General features: G+C 37.6%; 1 protein-coding gene across 5 annotated transcripts in view; it reads right to left on the bottom strand.

Annotated features, from left to right (window-relative positions):
- Positions 1-22517, bottom strand: part of INPP5F (inositol polyphosphate-5-phosphatase F) — an 89819-nt gene that overhangs the window by 14692 nt on the left and 52610 nt on the right. For 2 of the 5 annotated variants that reach the window (XM_082406930.1, XM_082406932.1), the window contains 11 exons: positions 19502-19630; positions 19110-19277; positions 18936-18992; positions 16720-16918; positions 16000-16179; positions 15033-15100; positions 9991-10115; positions 9136-9213; positions 8121-8241; positions 6409-6537; positions 466-583 (listed from right to left, as the gene is read on the bottom strand). In XM_082406930.1, coding sequence (XP_082263056.1) covers positions 466-583; positions 6409-6537; positions 8121-8241; positions 9136-9213; positions 9991-10115; positions 15033-15100; positions 16000-16179; positions 16720-16918; positions 18936-18992; positions 19110-19277; positions 19502-19630 — 1372 coding nt within the window. Of the gene's footprint in view, positions 1-465; positions 584-6408; positions 6538-8120; positions 8242-9135; positions 9214-9990; positions 10116-15032; positions 15101-15999; positions 16180-16719; positions 16919-18935; positions 18993-19109; positions 19278-19501; positions 19631-22517 lie in introns of those variants that run through there. The other 3 variants (XM_082406931.1, XR_014248885.1, XM_082406933.1) reach the window with 3 other exon arrangements.

Genomic DNA, 22517 nt, shown 5'->3' with positions numbered 1-22517 from the left:
CCAAAACAAACAAACAAATAAATATTAAAAAAAAAAAAAAAAAAAAGAATCCACCTCCCAGTGCAGGGGACGCGGGTTCAATCTCTGGTTGGGGAACTAAGATCTCACATGACATGGGGCAACTAAGCCTGCACGCCACAACTACTTAGCCCGCACACCACAACTAGAGGGAAGCCTGCATGCCGCAAATAGAGAAGCCCGTGCACCGCAACGAAAGATCCTGCATGCCACAACGAAGGTCCCGCATGCTGCAACTAAGACCCAATGCAGCCAAATAAATAAATAAAATATTAAAAAAAAATTCTAATCTTGTAAAAATTTGATTTATTGGGTAAGATGTTCAACACAGAGACACAAATATACTATACAACATATGAACTATGTTAATGAAGTTAGTTACTGTAAAAGGTTAGTCACAGAAAGAATAACAAATTTGAGAGCGAGAAAGGCATTTATGTTCCTTACCTATAACAGCTTGCCTGTAAGCATCCTTAAATCGATTCAGGTAATACCTATTTGCCGAGTTAACACCATCTTTCATAACTCCTGCTAACTTCCTTTCTCCTGTCCTTGTAAAGTCACCCTGTCAAGGAAAAAGTCACTTTAACAATTTATTCAAACACAAAAATGTTCCTGAAGTCAATGTGGGCTTTTGATTCAAGACTGGAATTCTATAGGGTTTTATAATTTCCAAATAATGTAATTAAAATATCTACTAGTATTTGACTCGGATCCAAGCATGTCAAACAATTAAACATGCTATTGGTGGCATAAAGTCTCCACAGTTAGACTGTGCCTTAAGGTAAAGCCATTCTTGGCAATCTGTAGAATATCTAGAATTTACAGGTCAAAACTTATTATATAATAAACAAAACAACAAAAAGATTTTCAAACCTCCAACTGGTATGATATTCAAAACACACAAATTTCTGATGTGGGAAAATGCAGACAGTTCCCTAGAGCTTATTATAATGGAATTTAACCTGCGTATGTAGTTTTGTGTGTATATATATAGAGAGCATAGGTTTCCATACCTTGCTGCACATTACAATCCCTGTAGAATGATCCAATGAAGATTTAATTGTTTTGTTTCTCTTGGTTTTCACAACAAAGGTGTCAGAGCAAGTCCCTAGAGAGGTAGCGACTTAAACTTAAGGCAAGGAAAGCATAGTCTCTTTCTCCCCCATCCCAACCCCACTATTTCTATCCAAGGCAATCTTGGAAACAAGTCTGGTCCTAAAATTGACAATTTAGGAAGAACATGTTGCCAATTAGGTCATTCGCAGGAAATATTAATTTAGCAACATGAATCTATTATAGAAGAGAGAGACATGAATGCTGCATCCAAAGAATTTTAATATCAAAGGAAAAAGTGTTCCTCTTTTTTTTCCAGCTTTGTATAATGACAAGGAGCATTGTATAAGTTTAAGGTGTATAATGTGATGATTTGATATATGTGTGTGTATATATATAGTACTGTTAACTATAGTCACCATGCTGTACGTTAGATCCCCAGAACTTATAACTGAAAGTTTGTACTCTTTGACCAATATCTCCCATTTTCCCCATCCTCTGGTAACCACCAATCTACTCAGTGTTTCTATGAGTTTGACTTTTTAAAATTCCACATATAAGTGAGATCATGCAGTATTTGTCTTTCTCTGTTTGCCTTATTTCACTTAACGTAATGTCCTCAAGGTTCATCCATGTTGCTGCAAATATCAGGATTTTCTTCTTTTTTATGGCTGAATATTCCATTATATATATACACACACATTTTGTATACACAAACACACACACACACATTTTCTTTAGCCATTCATCTGTTGTTTCCAGGTCTTGACTATTATGAATAGTGCTACAATGAACACAGGAGTACAGGTATTTCTGTGACATACTGATTTCATTTTCTTTGGATATATACTCATAAAATAAGATTGCTGGATCATATGGTAACTCCATTTTTAATTTTTTGAGGAACTTCCTTACCATTTTCCACAGTGGCTATGCCAATTTACATTTGCACCAACAATGCACAAGGGTTACCTTTTCTCCCAACACTTGTTATCTCTTGTCTTTTAGATAACACCCATTCCAACAGGTGGGAGGTGACAGCTCACTGTGGTTTTGATTTGCATTTCCCTGATGATTACTGATGTTGAGCACGTTTTTATGTACCTGTTGGCCATTTGTATATCTTCTTTGGAAAAATGGCTGTTCAGGTCCTTTGCCTGTTGTTAAATCAGATTATTTGTTTTTTGCTATTGAGTTGCATTACTTCATTACATATTTTGGATGTTAACCCTTTCTCAGACATATGGTTTGCAAATATTTTCTCTCATTCCATGGGTTGTCTTTTCATTTTGTTGATTATTTATTTTACTATGCAAAAGCTTTTTTTTTTTGGATGTAGTCCCACTTGTTTATTTTTACTTTTCTTCTTGTGCTTTTGGTGTCACGTCCAAAAAATCATTGCTAAGATCAATGTCATGGAACTTTCCCTATGTTTTCTTGTAGGAGTAAACTAAAGTTTCAGGTTTTACAGTCTTTAATCCATTTTGAGTTAATTTTTGTGAATGGTGTAAGATAGGGGTCCAGTTTAATTATTTTGCATGTGAATATCCAGTTTCCCAACAGCATTAGTGAAGAGACTATCATTTCCCTGATGAATATTCTTGGCTCCCTTGTCAATTATTAATTATTATGTTGACTGATTGTGTGAGTTTATTTCTGGGCTCGCGGTTCTATTCCATTAGTCTATGTGCCTGTTTTTATGCCAGTACTGTTTTGATTACTACAGCTTTGTAATATAGTTTGAAATCAGGAAGTGGGATATCTCCAGTTTTGTTCTTTCTCAGGATTGCTTTGGCTATTAGGGGTCTCTTGTGGTTCCACATGAATTTTAGGATTTTTTTTCTATTTTTGTGGAAAATGCCAATGGAATTTTGATAGAGGTTATACTGAATCTGGAGATGGCTTTGGGTAATATTTTAATGTTAATTTTTCCAAGCCATGAACCTGGGCTATCTTCCGTTTATTTTTGCCTTCTTCAATTTCTTTCATCAAGGTCTTACAGTTTTTCGTGTACAGATCTTTCACCTTCTTGGTTAAATTTATTCCTTACTATTTTATTGTTTTTGATGCTACTGTAAATGGGATTATTTTATTTCTTTTTTAGATAATCTCAATTAGTGTATAGAAACGACAGATTTTGGTAGGTTGATTTTGTATCCTGCAACTTTACTGAATTCATTTATTAGTTCTAATAGTTTTCTGGTGGAGTCTTTAGGATTTTCTATATAAGGTTGACCCTTTAACAATGTGGAGGTTAATCTCTGTATAACTTATAGTCGGCTTTCTGTATCCACATTTCCTCCACATCCAGGGATTCAACCAACCACAGACTGTGTAGTATTGCAGTATTTACAATTGAAAAATATCCACATATAAAGTGGACCCGTGTAATTCAAACCCATGTTGTTCAAAGGTCAACTGCATAAGAACACACCACCTGCAAATCAAGACGATCTAACTTCTTCCCTTCCAATTTGGATGCTTTTTATTTCTTTCTCTTGCCTGATTGCTCTGGCTAGGACTTCCAGCACTTTGATGAATAGGAGTGGTGAAAGTGAGCACCTTTGTCTTGTTCCTGATCTGAGAGGAAAGCTTTCAGTTTTCACCACTGGGTGAAAGGATTTTGAATTTTGTCGAATGCTTTTTTTTTGCATCTATTGAGATGATCATATGATTTTTGTCTTTCATTCTATTGATGTGGTGTAACACATTTATTGATTTTCAAATTCTGAACCAGGGATAAGTCCCTCTTCCTCATGGAATATGATCCCTTTAATGAGCTGCTGAATTTGGTTTGTTGGTATTTTTTTAAAATTAATTAATTAATTAATTTATTTATGGCTGTGTTGGGTCTTCGTTTCTGTGCGAGGGCTTTCTCTAGTTGCGGCAAGTGGGGCCCACTCTTCGTCACGGTGCGTGGGCCTCTCATTATCGTGGCCTCTCTTGTTGTGGAGCACAGGCTCCAGACGCGCAGGCTCAGTAGTTGTGGCTCACGGGCCTAGTTGCTCCGCGGCATGTGGGATCTTCCCAGACCAGGACTCGAACCCGTGTCCCCTGCATTGGCAGGCAGATTCTCAACCACTGCGCCACCAGGGAAGCCCCGGTTTGTTGGTATTTTGTTGAGAATTTTTGTATCTATAATAATCAGGGACATGGGCCCAGAGTTTTCTTGTTGTGTCTTTATCTAGCTTATGTATCAGGGCCTCATAGAAATAGTTTGGAAGTGTTCCCTCTTCTATTTTTTGAAAAGAGTTTGAAAAGGACTGGTATTAATTCTTCTTTAAGTGTTTGTAGAATTCACCAGTGAAACCACCTAGTCCTGGGCTTTTCTTAGTTGGGAGCTTTTTGATTACTGATTCGATCTCCTTACTCACTGGTCTATTCAGATTTTCTGTTTCTTCATGATTCAGTCTTGTAGGTTATATGTTTCTAGGAGTTTATCCATTTCCTCTAAATTGTTCAATTTGTTGGTATATGCCTATTCATAGTAGTCTCATAATCCTATGTATTTCTGTGGTATCAGTTGTAATATCTCTTTCATTTATAATTTTGAGTTCTCTCTCTTTTTTCCTTGGTTAGCCTAGCTAAGAGTTTGTCAATTTTGTTTATCTCTTCAAAACAGCCAACTTTTAACTTTGTTGATCTTTTCTATTGTTTTTCTATTTTCTATTTCACTTATTTCTGTTCTAATCTTTATTACTTCCTTCCTCTTGCCAACTTTAGGCTTAGTTTCTTCTTCTTTTTCTAGTTCCTTGAGGTTTAATTGTTAGGTTGAGATCTTCCTTTTTTCTTAATATAGGCATTTATAGCTATAAATTTTCCTTTTAGAACTGCTTTTGCTGTGTCCCATAAATTTTGGTATGCTGTGTTTCCAGTTTAATTTGTTTCAAGATATTTTTTGATTTCCCTTTTGATTTCTTCTTTGATCCATCTGTTGTTCAGAAGTATGTTAATTGCCACATATTTGTGAATTTTCCAATTTTCCTCCTGTTAACTGATTTCTAGTTTCATACCACTGTGCTCAGAAAAGAAATGTGATATAATTTCTATCTTCTTGAAGTTGCTGAGACTTGTTTTGTGGCCTAACATATAATCTATCCTGGAGACTGTTTCGTTTGTGCTTCTGAAAAATGTGTATTCTACTGTTGGTGGATGGAATGTTCTGTATGTCTGTTAGCTCCATAGGGTCTATAGTGTTGTTCAAATTCGTTGTTTCTTTATTGATTTTCTGCCTGGATAATCCATCCATTGTTGAGAGTGGGCTATTAAAGTCCCCTACTATTATTATAATGCTGTTTATTTCTCATTTTAGTTTTATTAGTATTTGTATTATATATTTAGGTGCTCTGACGTTGAGTGCATAAGTAGTACTTCTCTTTAAACAATAACTTGCACAAGGATTTCTAAAGTTCAGTTTCCTTAATTAACAAAAAGCTTTTTGACATTCATCACCCAACTAAAAGATGGATAATCTGATGCTTGTTGAGCTCTCGATGGTACAATTTGTTATAACAAATATCCTGGGGTGAACTATTACTTTGAAGGAAAATTAACATAAACCTAATTTAAGCTAATTCAACCACCTCCTATTGCCCACAGAGGGAGTATTTAGTGACCAGTGACTACAGTTTACGTTTACATTAAATTCTGTGAAGATCAGCTTGGTAGGATCCTCAAAAGACTTTATGTATAACAATCACAAAAAGATAATAAAACTTTTCTTCAACATTTACTATGTGTCAGGGAATGGTCTAAGCTCTAACATGTTATTAACTCATATAATCCCATGCCAATTTTTTGAAGTGGGCCTAGTATTATTCCTGTTTTACAAATGAAGAGACAGAGAAGTTAAGTGACTTGCCCATAGTCACAGAGCTAGTAAGAGGCAGGGTTGGGATTCAAGTTCAGAGGAGGCAAATTATACCAGGGACCCAAATCCCACCAACATAGACATGTTTTATTTTGTCTGTATAAAGTTTTAACCATTATACATAAAATTCCAACTTTCCGAACTCCCTTGAAAACTGGGAGGTCTAGCAACACTGGGCCTCCATCCCCATTAGGAAGTAGCAGAACAGCACCTTCCTAAGACAACATATGCTCTTCCTCAGGTCCACACAGCCCATCTCTCCCTTTAATCTAATGGGTCACATTACCTGGCATCTGCAGAATTTGAACATGTGACCCCTGCCTTACCCAAACATTCCAGAAAGGAGTCAACTACATACACCTACCACCTGAAACCCATGTACTTTTCTCTCAAAAATCAAGTTGGTTTTAAACTATACCCTGTGTCCCACATAATACACACAGATGCTGGCTGCAGGTACTTACCTTCAGGGCAGCTGTCCCAGCATACTGTCTGCTAATGGAGTCACCATTGTTGGCCCACATTATCTGATAAATTCGATTGCATTTCACCGGTAGTGGCTGCTCGGGGGGCATCACACCTAATTTTTTCAGCTAAAATTAATACATTGGTAGATTAACTGCATATAAGCCAGGACACTATAGCATAAAATATATACTGCAGAGAAAGGAAGCATATGCATGTACAATTTAGGACCCTTAAATTTAAAAAAATGATGTTTTCAGACTTTTTCAAAATTAAGCACCACTTGAAAGATAGCTTTATGAATTGCTACATCTGAATAAATAGAAAAATTTATACTGTTTTGCTGTAATTTTTAATGTGTAGACTCATACTATTATATTTTGTCTTTCTTTTAAATTTGGCTATGAAGTGAAACTAACCATCAAAAAATCATATAGAAACAACAATAACATTAATAGTAGCAGAGCAGTAAGTGCCCAATAAATGTTAAGTCTGGTGCCACATTCTAAGAGCTTTTTTTTTTTTTTAATAAATTTATTTTATTTTTGGCTGCATTAGGTCTTCGTTGCTACTCATGGGCTTTCTCTATTTGTGGTGAGCAGGGGCTACTCTTCATTGCGGTGCGTGGGCTTCTCATTGCAGTGGCTTCTCTTGTTGCAGAGCATGGGCTCTAGGCATGCGGGCTTCAGTAGTTGCGGCACGTGGGCTCAGTAGTTGTGGCTTGTGGGCTCTAGAGCGCAGGCTCAGTAGTTGTGGCTCACGGGCTTAGTTGCTCCATGGCATGTGGGATCTTCCTGGACCAGGGCTCGAACCCGTGTCCCCTGCATTGGCAGGCAGATTCTTAACCACTGCGCCACCAGGGAAGTCCGAGCTTTTTAAAATAAATTATCTCATTTACTCCTCATAACCACCCTATGCAATCAATACTCTTATTACCCCCATCTATAGATGAGGAGATAGAAGTTTGGAGAGGTTGAATTCTTTGCATGGGGTCAACACCTTGTATGTGCTAGGGCCAGGGCTTGATCTCCAAAGCCTGGCTGCTTCAATGCGACAGTAGAAGGCATCCCCAAAGGATAGTCACAAGGTTCTATCAGGAGAAAAGAACATGCTAGGAATGTCAACCTTGGGAATTCATTACCCAGGTGTTACAGGGCTGAAAGATCTAAAAGGGGACACTGAGGTAAGAGATATAATGACTCCAGGAAACAGCAGGGTTGGGGCACAAAGGGAAGAGGCTGGTTCTGTGGTGCCAGAGGAACCAAAGCCACAGAGAGGGTGCTGATGATGGGAATATAACACAGGTGAAGAAACTTGTCCCCTTGTCCTCCTCCAGCCTCCTGGTTTTCCTTTAATGCTCTCTATTGGCAGAGCCTGACATGGAACCAGCTAGTTAAGCAGAAAGGTGGTGTGCAGACCCCACGCCCCAAATACAGAAGCGAGCGTTTGGAGCTGAGAGGAAAAGGTAGATGACTACACAGTGCCACCCAGTACAATTTTAAATGCTGGGCCTCACATTTTGGAAATGAGTACTTAAGAAAAGGCCACTTGATTCAACTGATTTCTAGGAAAGGCTGTACTTTCCAGGTTTTAAAGCAACAAGGATGTTTGCATGCTGTAAATGTTCTATGGAACAAAGATTTTAGTTACTGGTTTACATGTGAAAAAAAATTAAAACTGAACATTTACAATCCAGTGGACTCCAAATTACCTGCTGTTCCATGACCACTCGTGCAATGGCAGCTTGGACCACATTGGTGCGATCCAGGCAGTCCATGCAGTTAACTCGAAAAATCCCTTCTTGTTTACATATTACTCCAGCTTGATCAACCCTTTTCAAAAACAGTATGGAATTACTTTACAATATGAAATACTTTAAAATTTTCAAAACCCACAATTCTTCACAGTATAATAATAACAACAGCAACATTGGTCATCAATTTGCTTAGAATATTATTATGTGGCAGGCATTACTGAGACCTTTGTAGACGTTATTGTTAATTTACACAATAACTCGACAAGGAAGATATTATCTCCATTTTTGGGGGAAAAAACAGGTACAGGAAGAGTGACTTGCCTGAGTCACACAACGACTAGGCAGAGCTGACACAACCCCTAGTTATGCTTTTCTACACATTTAAAACCAGAAGGCACTTTAAAACACCATCCTGTTCCTCCTTTTTGACTTCAAGTAGAAATGCATCTAAATTAGCTTGAACAGACTAATTCACTCTATCACCCAGTGAGAAGTCATGCAGCATGCCTCACTCATCTAACTTCTCTAGCCACCTGTGGCCTTAAAATCTAATCAAATGTTCTCTCCTGTCCTTTAAGCCAACTTCTTCCTACATCTCCCCTGAAGAATCAACTTCCTTCTCTGATAATTTTTAAATGTCTCAAAACTGGGACCAAATACCTCTAAACCTTCCTTCCCATGTTAGGGACCAAGAAGAAATGTAGATCATGGAGCATTAGAAGGAATTAAAGAATAGTCACAGAGCACTTCACTCCATTTTGCTGACCACCTGACACCTTTTCCCTGTTCAAAGCTAACAATGCCTAATGACTCACACGCTTTTGAAAAGGAGAATAGGAATTGGGAAGCAAAACAAGAAAAACAAAAATCCTTTCTCAGCCTATTATTTTAACACTTAGTGGTACTAGACAAATACATATGATTTCACAGACCAAGAGTCTGTCAAACTGATTTCTTACGAAATACCTACCAACACCACTTCATGTCAAGAATAATGTCATAAATGGCATCTGTTAGTGTTTGAACATTCTCAAACTTCATTCCTCGGCTAAAATACATGCCAAAAGGAAAAAAAAAAACTTTAATAATTTTTTTAAGCTTAAGATATGATATCTAAGGTTATTTGGAAAAATGAAAGAAAATTATTACTATAAATATGAGAATAACACTACTTTAAATAGGCAATTACATAAATATTTATAACTAATTTTCATTATGAAAGAAAATATGCTTAAGAATACACTGAAACATATCACAGCCATCAGAAGCTTCTTTCCCCACCAAAATTTTCAATACCTAGGTAAATGAACCCACATTAGAGTCAGGATTATGACAGAAGAAATTTGCTTTCAGAATACACACAAGTTAAAATTACCATCAAAATGACTGTTGTTTTTCCAGAGCAAACTCTAGTGGGGTTATCCCAAGGGAGAGCAGTATTACTAACAGTATAAAGATGAGCCAGCAGGATGAGTTTTAAGTAAGGGAACACTATTACTCCTGCCAGGCTCAAACTCAAGCAGAAAGGAAACGTTCCAGAAATTCTTTAACTGAAGGATAAAAGGAAAAAAGGAACTCTAAGTCTCCAAGTCATTTTGGAACAAAAAGACTGTAAATATTTCAGGAAGAATTAACTTACATTTTTAGGCAAAATAAAACCCGTATGAAAATGGAACTAAGTAAACAAATGATAGTCCTTTCCTTTCTAACAATGAGGAGAACAAGATTTTCTTCCCAATAAAGAGAAGAAAAACTAAGGTCCCTGTGGCAGTGTCTACCACAAACATTGGAACTGATCAAAACTCATCTCAGGAAGCCATCTTACCAGTGCTCATGGAAGTCAAATGAAACGTAAGTGAGGTGTGAGTTGTTAAAGAGCAACACCTGTTTCAGGTAAGCATCGCCAATTATCTTCTCCCTTCCTGCCTGGTCTACCAAATTAATAATAACCTGTGAGAGTAAAGAAAAGGAAAAAATTTACTTTAATCAGACATTAGACTCATGATTTTTACTGAATTTATTTAGAATTATGTTTTAGAAATAATTTATAGCCAGGCTCAGAAATTAATCCACTCAAGCATCAATTTTTTTTCCCTATAAAATTAGATTTTCATTTGTTACATTTAGGTTTATGAGAATTTACATCAATGGCATGAATAGCTCTTTTACACATTATACATTTGCAATAACCTCTTAGAATATATAATGAAAACAAATTATAATAGCAGGTATTTTAAATCTCTAGAATAATTTTTAAAGAAATATACAAGACCTGCATACTGGACACTATGAAGCTTTGCTGAAACATATAAAAGAAAACCTGAATAAATGGAGAGACACACCATGGTGCTAGATGGCAAGATTCAATATTGTAAAGATGTCAAGTCTCCCTAGGTTAATCTATATACTCAACAATCCCAATCAAAATTCAATCAGGATCTTTTTACAGACTTGGAAAGTTAATTCTAAAGTTTATCTGGAAGAGTGAATAATACAGGAAAATATATGAACACTAATAATAATAAAGGACTCGCCCCGTTGGAGAGCAAAACACACTTTAAATGTATAGTGATTAAAACTGTGGTACCAGTACAGAAAAATGAATGACTCAACAGAACAGGACAGATGGCCTAGAGACAGACGTATGTACACTGAGGAATCTAAGCGATGGTTACATCATTCTGAGAGAAATATGGACTATACTATATGTGGACTACATATGGACTATACTATAGTGGTGTACTACAAATGTTATTGGGATAACTGTTTACATGGGGGGAACTTAAGTTAGCCCTCTACACTTCATTATACACAAAATAAATTCTAGATGCATTAATGATCTAAATATTTTTTCTTCAAGTTATAAAAAAGCTAGACGAAATGTTGGGATGATTTTTCCCTAATTGAAGGATGGCACATGACCTTCTAAGCGTAACAAAAACCAGAGAGCGTAAAGAAAAGATGGACAGATGTGACAACATAAAAATATAAAACCTCTGTGTACTAAATGACAGTATAAGCAAAGGTTAAAAAAAAATAAAGGACTACCTAGGGGAATATACCTGCAACATAAAAACCATTAATATATAAAGAGTGTTATAAATTCAGTAAGGAAAAAAATGGGTAAAGGATACAGAGGCTATTCACAAGAGAAGATAAACAAATAGCCAATAAACATGAGACTACAACTTTAAAGAAATGTAAATTTTAAAACAGAAAACCAGTTTTCACCTATAGACAGGTAAAAGCTGAACACTAAATACAGACAGCATTAGTGAGTATATGGGGTAATGGGCACTGGCTCCCACTGTTACTGAGAGTGTAAACTGGTGTGATCTTTTTGGAAGCAACTGAGTGGTAGGTATCAACCTAAAAGAAATGTACTGTTTGATCCAGCCATTTCACCTCTAGAACTTTATAAAGCACACAAGTGTTCCAAAATACATAAAGGATGTTTTCTGGAGAATTTTAGAATAGCAAAAACTATATCCTAAAGGTCCACCAATGGAGAAATGGTTAAATAATAGCCATGAGCTATTAAGTGAAAATAGTTGCAGAATAGTGTATATTCCATAGCTTATAGCCCTCTTTTGACTTAAATTTTGAATGTGTATATATGCATGTGTCAAGATGTTTTTTGCTGCAAATGACAAATTACTGACTCAAATCTCAGAATGGAAATCTGTTCTGAACCTCAGAAGTCGAGGTTGCATGGTTCCAGAACTGCTTCATTCAATGGTGACCAAAACCAGCTCTATCTTTTTGTTCTGCCATCCTCGGCATATTAGTCAATACTCAGGCTAATGACCTAGCCTTGACACAGCTGCAGCAGTACCAATCAAATCCAGACACAACCACCACAGAGGGACTGACTGTGGGTTCCTGTTATCTCTTATTTATTTATTTATTTATTTATTGTTTCTGGCTGCGTTGGGTCTTTGTTGCTGCTTCGTTGCTTTTCTCTAGTTGCAGCGAGCGGGGGCTACTCTTCGTTGTGGTGCGCGGGCTTCTCATTGTGGTGGCCTCTCTTGTTGTGGAGCACGGGCTCTAGGCACGCGGGCTTCAGTAGTTGTGGCTCGTGGGCTCAGTAGTTGTGGCTCGAGGGCGCTACAGCGCAGGCTCAGTAGTTGTGGCGAAGAGGCTTAGTTGCTCCGCAGCATGTGGGATCTTCCCGGGCCAGGGCTCGAACCCGTGTCCCCTGCATTGGCAGGCGGATTCTTAACCACTGCGCCACCAGGGAAGCCCTGTATCTCTTTTTATTAGAGCAGGAAATCTTGCCCAGAGCCTCCCAGCAGACTTCCCTTCACATCAGACCTCGTTGGCCAAAGTGCCAAGAACATACACAGGCCCACGCCTATACCAATCGCAGGCAAGAGCAACAGTAGTGACACCATGACTGAGTCACACCGACCGAAGGCCCACCTCCCAGAGAGCAATTACCCAGAGGATGAGGGTGGATAAAAGAACACTCTTGGGGTACTGTTAGAAAGGAACAAGTGTCTGCTCAGTATACACGTCTATAAAGTTGATGTGTATGATGTGTACAAACAGGTTGTGAAAGTCAACAGGGAGCAGGAATGAGGGTGGCGAGGAGGTTATTTCTTCTACTTCCTTTACATACCTCAGTATTACTTCAATTTTTACAGTGATTATGTGTTACATTTAAATTATGGTTTATTCTCTTCAATGCTACTTATAATTACACATATTGCGAATACATGAAATTTATTCACATTGTAAAAAAATTCAAACGTGGATAAAGGTCACAGCCTTCCTGACCACAACCTAAGTCCACAGCCTTCCCTGAAGGTAACTCCCACTACAAGTTTGATGTGTACCCTTTCAGGCCACCTAAGTGCGTTCCTATATAAATGTGCATGCCATATGTAGGTGAGAACACACATTATACGGAAGAGAATTACATATGACACAGTTTTGTTTTGTGGGATTTTTTAAATGGTAACATGCCATATGCTGTTACGCAGTTTTTCTCACTCCACTATATGAGTTTAAGATCTTTTCACGTTAGTACACACAGATGTACCTCATCATTTTTAAGCATTTGTATTCAGCACTTTAGATATGCTGTACTTTATTTACCCATTGACCTCCTGATGAACAATTAGGGTTTTTTTATGCTGCAATAAAGGAGGCTTATACATGCCTCCTTGATTGAACACATGTTTCTCTCAGGGAGATTTAAATTTTTTGTGTTGTATTAGAGTTCCAGTTGCTCCACATCCTTGACAAAACTTGTACTTACCACCATTTTTATTTTAGTCATTCTGGTTTTGTGAATGGTGGTTTTAGTTTGCATTTCCCTGATGATTAACGACGTGGAGCACCTTTTCATGTTTATCGGCCTTTGGACATCTTTTTTCATGAAGAATCTGCTCAAGTCTTTTGTCCAATTTTCTTTTGGGCTGTACACCTTTTTTATGGATTTATAGGAGTTTTTAATGTACTCTAGATAAAAGTCCTTTGTCATATATATGTCTTCTCCTGCTTTGTGAATTGCCTTTCCATTCTCTTAATGGTGCCTTTTAATAATCAGAAGTTTTTTTATTTTAGTGAAGTCAAATTTATCAATTTTTTCATTATGGTTGGTGCTTAAGTCCTATTTAATTTTAATAAATAGTATTTATAATGTATAGTAGTATTTTAATATTCAAAATATTTGATAATTCAATAAAGTTTCAGTAAATAATAAAGTTTTAATAAAAATTAAACATTTAGTAAAGTCATTTTTTTTTTCATTATGGTTAGTGCTTTTAAAGCCCTGTTTAAGACCCAAGGTCAAAAGATGTTCTATATTTTCCTTTAAAAGGCTTATTGTTTAACCTTTCACATTTAGATCCACATCCATCTGGAACTGATTTCTGTATATGGTATGTAGGATAGATATCAAAAGACAAATTACTGGATTAACAGTATAAGCATATTTTATTTTGATTGCTAATACCATTCAAAATGGCTATAGCAACTTATGCCCCTCCCAGCAATGTGTGAGCGTTCTCATTTCCCCAGTTACCTGCCTTTATCTCTTACTACAAACTTTATATTTTTTTTCAATATGAGGGTTTGCTTTTTATTTCCCTGCTGGGACTTTCTTTGAGATTGCACAAAATTTATATATTAACCACTGAAATCTATTCAATATTGAGTCTTTCCTTCCAGGAACATAATATTTTCTCTCCGTTTATTCAAGTCTTCTTTTACGTTCTTCAGTAATCCTCCCCTCCCAACACCCTTGCCCCCATATACATGCTATCTTTTTTGTATGTTCAGTAGATTTCAGGTTATTTCTTCCTATTTTTGTTGCTGTTAGAAAAATGCATCCCATGGCATTACACCTTCAGACTGGTCATTGCTAATGGATAAGAGAGTTACTGATTAGTCTATATTAATCTGTATGAAATCTGGTCATCTTATTGAACTTGTATTTCACCTAACAGTTCTCAATTGATTTTGGTTTATACGTTCACATACCTACATATAAGTGTATGAATAAATAAGGAAGGTGGGCCGACAAAAAAGATATTGAAGGATACATACCAAATTGTTATCTCAAAGAGATGGACCTATAGGTGGTACTGAGAGATGCCTTTCCTATCCTACTCTAGATAACTTCTCAGACTGTAGTAACTGACAGTAGATTAATCTCATCTAAAAACAGTCTAAAGTGGCTGACTCAATGATAATTCTTAAAGAATAGTAAGAACACTCTTAGCTATGTGTTAACTTCACGAGAAATGCCATTTTGCTTAATTATGAATCGTATATTATTTTCATGAAATTTAAAGAAACAGATGCATAACCATTTCTAAAAATATGAAGGAACACTTATTACTACAGATCAAATCCCACCTGTTTTTTGTAAATTTTCAGTTGTTCTTCAAAATGGGCACAGAAATAGGCGACAGTGTCCTTTTCACCTACAAAGAAGTGATACAAAATCTTTTTTTCCTTCCCATGTGTAACACAGAAATTAGCGTCTATTCCACCTTTACGCTTACTTTTACATAATTTATTGACAGCCCAAATGTAACTAAGATTGTCTAAAACCAATATTTTAAAATGAAATGCTAAGCGGAAGATCTGATTTTTTTTCCCCCAATTAGACTAAACTGAAATACTGAAGGTGGCAACTATGAAACCATGACATTTATTATTTATATAACCAGCCAACTTGTCAGAAAAGGTTTCATGTAGTTTATAATAAATTAATAAAAACCCCTTTAAAACAAGGATGTTAAAAACTGAAGTTTTACTGAATTCTCAAAAATATAAATTGTTTTGAGAGAAAAATATCCTGTAAACAATTTTTAAAATCAGCCTCTTTCAGTAATCTAATTAGATTGACATGACTGAGCTATTCCAGTGCTAAAGTTAAAATACTGGAAGAAATTAAATCCTTAATATTTAAAACAACAACAAACCTTTCACAGCAAAACATGTGAGTAAAGGCATCCTATCTATTACTTGTAGATGCTGTCTTATTTAAGATATTTCCTGCTTCTATAAATATTGGCCATATTTACACTTTTCCAAAATTAAGCATGTAATAAAGTATTCTTTAAAGAAACAACAAATTAAAATCTGTGAATTAAGCTCTGTTTTGCTCTATTTTGGAATCTTTTTATTGTTAATTACTTATATCGTCAACAACCATTATTACTTTTGTGATTATTATATCACTATTAAATTTTACCATATGAGTTATTATTTTAAATGAAGTATCTGGCAAAACAAATCCAAACCTGTGAAGTATCTAATATTTTAAAAAACTCCCTCTGAAATCATCGTCTGCAAACCAAATAACTGACAGGCTTACTTCTGTCCAGCCGAGGTCTTGGATTATATCGATACCCAACCTGGCTCCAAAACACAGGCACAGAGCCTCGTGTTTGAATAAACGACAAGGTATGATTATGCACATGAATTAACTGCTCAGTCTCCACATAATTTGCAACATTTCCATTTTTATCCACTCCTCTTCGTTTATAACGCATTCCTAAAAGAAAATTAAAACAAAACAGCAACACTGAAAAAAAAATTAGTCTCACTAGATATGCTTCTTAACCAAATCTGTGTCTTTCAGGACAGCCTTGGGGATCTAATGTGCAACTGCCAGGCAGAACAGTATCAACTTACCCCAGATCATGCCTTTATTCATCGTTTTTTAAAAGTTGAAGCTGAGATAGTTCCTGTGAACTGAAAGAGGTTTTTCCCAAAGGTGCGAGCACCTGGGAAGGATTTATTACTGTGATACAGGCTGTCAGTAGGAACAATGGTATCTAGAAGCACATCCCAAGTGACTTTCTGCTCTTTTCCACATATATACCTCCTTTTCTTTTACCTTTTGTTAACTCTCTCCCATTCACTTCTCTCCAAAAAACTGGTCCCCAATTATATCACACTATTGAGAGTCACTGAGCACTTTGAAGCCAACTGTGTTTCCAAATCCATTATTGTCATTAGCATTTCAATACATCTGCAGATGTTCCATTCTCGCCTGGATTTAATTTGTACACTATTACAGCCCTCCACTCACCTGCTCTGTGTCTACTTCGGCGTGAAATGAGAGCCACTAGAAAGCGTGGGTGAATGTCATCTACACAGGTGGACTCCTGAGGGGGGGTCTCCGGGCTGCTTTTCTCATCGTCAGATGACTCGTTATAATTAACCACAAGTTCTTCAATCTGCACAAAACCTTGAATAATGGGGATAATCCAAAAATCCACATCCGGTGTCTGAAAATAATATGAACATCATGTTGCCCCTATTCTGTACAGCACTGCTACTTTCTTAAACCCAAGCAGTAGTTAGCACATACTTGTTGTTAGTTTATTAGAAGCAGAAACCTTCCATCCTTTAACTATATTTTCTGCTTTTTGGAGAACACTAAGGAATGGAGGGAGGGAGGGGGGCGGAGGTGAGAGCCTTTCCTTTTGTTTATGGTGGTCATTCAAGAAGAGTTGCCTGAAAGGGACCATAGCTGCTGGGTACAAATTCAAGCTCCACCACTTACTTCCTCACTCAGGTGAATCACTTAACCTTGCCATGCTTCGGCATTCTGCTTTGTGAAATAAGAAAAACGACAACCTCATAAGGTTGTTGTGAAGATTAAATGAGTAAAACCTAAAAAGTGTTTGGCACAGTGCCTGCCTACTGCTGGTATAGAAGAAAATAAAGCTTAAATGTTGATTTTCAACTCCCAATTGTATTAAGCCTTTAATTAAATACAACCAACTCTGATCACTTTATTATGAAACATAGAGGTCTATTCTACTTTCTAGTTTAGAAAAAGTCTTGCTCTGCCAAGCTAAAATCCAAGTAGTCAATGAACCAAAAAAAGAATCCTTTCCATAAATATCTTATTTTAAAAAGTCATCCAATGTAATTAGGAGAGTATTAATTAAAGTTAGAGATTTCCTCTTAGTCTTTCAGACTAAGAATACTCAGATTTCTCAACCGACTGTATGCAGGGACAGTAAAGAATGAAAAGTGCTCCAGAGAAGTTGTTCTTAGTCCCTCTTTCCCTCCTATCTCCGTATCTGTATCTAGCGTTAACCTCAGCATCAACTTCAAATCCACCCCTTCTTTCACAACCACATACTCCAGGTCCTCTCACAGTTTTGTTTTATGGAGACTGCAGATAGGATCTTAGGAAGGTGGTTAGAGTTGAAAATAGTGAAGCAAAGGATCTATCTGCATTCATTACTTTTATCACCATTCTCATTATTTATATTTTTGTTTTAGCAATAAATACAAAACTCTCAACAGGAACAGAGATAGGTATGCTACCAAATGCCACCTTTATTGTAAGTCATCAGTTTTAAATGGTAATGCTACGTGTCTGACAAAAACTCTGCAAAACACGTTAGAGCTGAATATGTCAGCAAACAGGACAAATACTCATTACAGACACCTTTATTTTTCTCCCCCTATCATTAAGTTTTGGTGGTCATGGTTTGATCAGCATCATAAAGAGTGGCAAGAACATTTTAGAGAGGTGAGCCATGATAGATACCTAGTTTTAGACACCACCAGATAAATAGGTCAAAATCATTTATACTAACCACCACCAATAGGGAGAAACAGAAAGAAAAAAGGTTTGAACTTTCTGAAAGGTTAAGAAAAAGATAATCTGTGACCCTATTCAACTTTTTGCTCAATTTGTGTCCAAAACAGTAACTGGCACATGGCAGGCTTTCCATAAATATTGGTTGATTGACCGAATAAATGAATTGTCTTTGGACAGTCATAATTCTCCGATATACATGACAGAGTAAAGGAAGAAGGTAATCATTAAACCTGAAGGAACCTCATGCAATAATCTCATCATATCCTCTGTCTTCCCTGATTCGAATACTTGTAGTGCTGGAACGTTCTTAGAGATTTGTCTATTCCAATTTCCATATGAGGAAACAGGAACATTAAATGACTGGTATCACTAAAGGAAAACTGGGCTTCAACACTTCCAATGGGTACAAACAAAATATCTTTTACAGGAACTCTATGGATATTAGTTCCACAGCCTTAAATTATGACTGTTCTATGGAAACCTGCTAAAAAGATAAGCCTGTGGCTATATAGTCGAATTATGAACTGCCTTAAAATAGTGCCCTGGTTTTCCCTAGCTAAATGATTCTCATTCTACAGGGGAAAACATTACGTGAGATTTTAAATTTTTATTTTAGTATAACTTAAAAATATTTGCCTAACAACTATAAACTACCTTAGAATATTTCGGAAACAACTACTCACACCAATCTCAGTAAGGTCTTGTATCATGTATTTATTCCAGAAAAATCGGTCATCGACCTGGAAAAGGTAGAAAACAAACAGTTCAGAAACATGTTGTTTCAGTTCTCCTATAGAAGCCAAACGGGTCCATAAGTTGTTCTGGTGGCAAACCCTGCTCTGAGCTGTGAGAGGTACCTTTTGCCAGAGGGGACAGGGCTCCCTCTCCCCAGCACTCTGCCTCTGCACTGAATTGGTCAGGTCATAGGTCAAGCTATAGTAAAAGGATTCTGAGTCCATGAACATCTTCAGCAACTCCTCCAGTAATCTTCTCTCCAACTTCTCCTTTTCTTTACTTTCCTTAACCTGTAAGAAATTAATCTACTATTACTGCAGGAATTAAATGTAAAGCATTGTGTGGATACCACACAATTCCCTAGGAGAAAAGTAAAAAATAATCCCAAGGATATGCAGAGATGGTGCTTTAATATGACAAGTAGTTTGAAAGTAAGTTTATTAGCAGCAAAGTCACCCCTCAATTTAAAACTAATCAAAGATGAATTCTAAGCCCATATCAATTAAACTCTTACTTTCTTTTTATTAGGAGCAGACACATTGGATTTAATATGCGTAAAGGTCTTCAGTAGAAACTTTGAGTCATCAGGAGATGGTATAATCTTCTCTGGTTTGTTAATTCCAAAATGATGCTTCTTACAGAGCTAAATAATTAGGAGGAGAAAGAGAATTCATTATTACTAATATCTGCTTGCTTAATGTTCAAGTGTGAGTGCAGAAGTGTCACTACTCCTCAAGCATTGTGGTTAAAACCTCAAGAGCAGGTAAAATGACCCAGTAGACAGCTGATATTAGAAAACACAGCTGTGGTTTCAAGGATTAGAAAGCTACAATAGAGGATAAGCAAAGAATACAGGGCAGGATATACTTAGGATTTAGGGGTAGAAAATTCAGGTTAGGATCATAGTAAGTTCTTATCTAATATAACTGAAGAATGAAATGCTCTGGTTGGGATTCATTAACGCTTTAAAAATTGGCATCAAAGATTAAAAGTAGTGCAAAATACACATATGCTATGCTCTAGCCACATTTCTTTAGAGCAATATGTGCTAAATATTCATGCTAGTTAATTGAGTGTTTTGGGGGAGAAGTTGCCAAGAGTCTGCTCTATTGGGAATCTTAAAAGCTGGACATTTCAACCACTCTCTCTCCTCCTATCCTCACACACACTAATGAAATCAGCATAAAAACACACTCTTTGGGTCCAGAGATTAAGTTTGAAGCAGAAAGTAGGGGCTGCAGGAAATGTGCAGTCCAACCAGCAAAGGTGATGAAGAGGATGGGAAGGTGTTAAGACAAGAGAAGGGCACAGAGGTTCTACAGAGGACTACCTGGTTAAAGTCAAGCATTTTACATATAATTTCATGTGGCTCAACACACAAAGCAAATATTCTGAAAGGGACACAAGGATTCTATTAACCATATGCAGACTAATTCCATTTTTTCAATACACTGGTTTTACTGCTATGCTAAGTGGTAGACTCCTGTTAAGAGCTAACAGTTACTAAATGGTTATCATTAGTAGTGTCTTACGTACAAAATAACTATTACTCGATTACAAACAGGATACAAAAACTTAATGAGGAGAAGAAACTAGTTCAAGATTGTGGGGTTTTTAAAAATATTTATTTATTTATTTATTTATTTCTTGGCTGCATCGGGGTCTTAGTTGCGGCACACAGTATCTTTTTTATTACGGTGCTTGGGCTCCAGAGAGCACAGGCTCATTACTTGTGGCAGGCGTGTGGGCTGCAGAGCAAGTGGGTTCGGTAGTTGTGGCGTGAGGGCTCTCTAGTTGTGGCGCCCGGGCTCAGTTGTCCGGCGGCATGTGGGATCTTAGTTCCCCGACCAGGGATCAAACTGGCATCCTCTGCATTGCAAGACAGATTCTTAACCACTGGACCACCAGGGAAGTCCCTTGGTTTGAGGTTTGATTATAAATTTTTTTTTAAAAGTTAGGGGGCTGGGGCTTCCCTGGTGGCGCAGTGGTTGAGAATCTGCCTGCCAATGCAGGGGACACAGGTTCGAGCCCTGGTCTGGGAAGATCCCACATGCCGCGGAGCAACTAGGCCCGTGAGCCACAACTACTGAGCCTGCGCGTCTGGAGCCTGTGCTCCGCAACAAGAGAGGCTGCGATAACGAGAGGCCTGCGCACCGCGATGAAGAGTGGCCCCCCCTTGCCGCAACTAGAGAAAGCCCTCGCACAGAAACGAAGACCCACCACAGCCACAAAATAAATAAATAATTAATTAATTAATTAAAAAAAAAAAAAGTTAGGGGGCTGGACTTCCCTGGTGGCACAGTGGTTGGGAATCCTCCTGCCAATGCAGGGGACACGGGTTCGAGCCCTGGTCCCGGAGGATCCCACATGCTGCAGAGCAACTAAGCCCGTGTGCCACAACTACTGAGTCTGCATGCCACAACTACTGAAGCCCATACACCTAGAGCCCATGCTCTGCAACAAGAGAAGCCACCGCAATGAGAAGCCCGCGCACTGCAATGAAGACCCAATGCAGCCAAAAATAAATACGTAAATTAATTAATTTAAAAAAAAAAGGAAGGGGGCTGTTCCTGTTTTATCAAGTTGGAAGTGGAGACTGATAACTGAACGAAGAATTCAGATGTACTGCAATCTTATGGGTTTTATGTCTTTTCAAAGCTATGGCTACCAAACACTCTATTCACAGGGGTTTCACAACGTGATTACAACTTTACACTCCTCCTGGCCTATCAGTGAAGACAAGGGAACCAAAGGTGAAGTAAAAAAAATCTACAGTCATCCTGCCAAAACCAAGTTAACTTAATTTCCCTTCAAGTAAGCAAAACTAACCAGATCTTGAGATAATGGGGAAGGAGAGAGAATCAAGCATATGGACGTTGCTCCAGCAATTCTCTCCTCTCCCCTCTTTCTGCCTGAAACACACTGATATTTCTCTCCTCTAACACTCCTCCTGTGCCAGCTAGGGTCCTACTTCTTTGTACTCCTCACTGCCTCCAATCCCTCTCCTCCCGTTCTCTCCCCAGCCCACTCCAACTTGGCTTTGGGCCCCACCACTCCACCTCAACCTTATCTTCAGTGTGACCAATGGTCTCTACTTGGCTAAACGCAGTGGTGGATTCCTGATCCTTATCTTAACCACTCAGTAGCATTTGACACAGTTCATCTCTCCCTCATCTTCTCTGATACACTGTCTTACTTGGCTTCCAGTGGTCGCTCTTTTCCTCTTTTACTGGTTCCTTCCTGACCATTTGACTTCTTAATGTCTTGGCACCTCAAGGTTCAGTCCTTGACCCCCTTCTCTATCTGCATTCACTCCCTCAGCGATTTCATCCAGTCTCATGGCTTTAAATACCATCTACATGCCAACCCTGCCCTCCCAGCGGTACATTTCCAGGCCCGCTCTTCCCCAAAATTCTAGAATCACAAATCCCAATGTTTCCACTTGGATTTCCATCAGGTACCTCACACTCATCATGTTCAAAACTAGACCCTCATCTTCTCTCCTCTGCCTTCATCTCCTGTGGCTCTCC

The sequence above is a fragment of the Balaenoptera borealis genome (assembly GCF_965194805.1).
Source record: "Balaenoptera borealis genome assembly, chromosome: 10".
NCBI lineage: Eukaryota > Metazoa > Chordata > Mammalia > Artiodactyla > Balaenopteridae > Balaenoptera > Balaenoptera borealis.
This window is presented reverse-complemented; position numbering and strand designations above follow the sequence as displayed.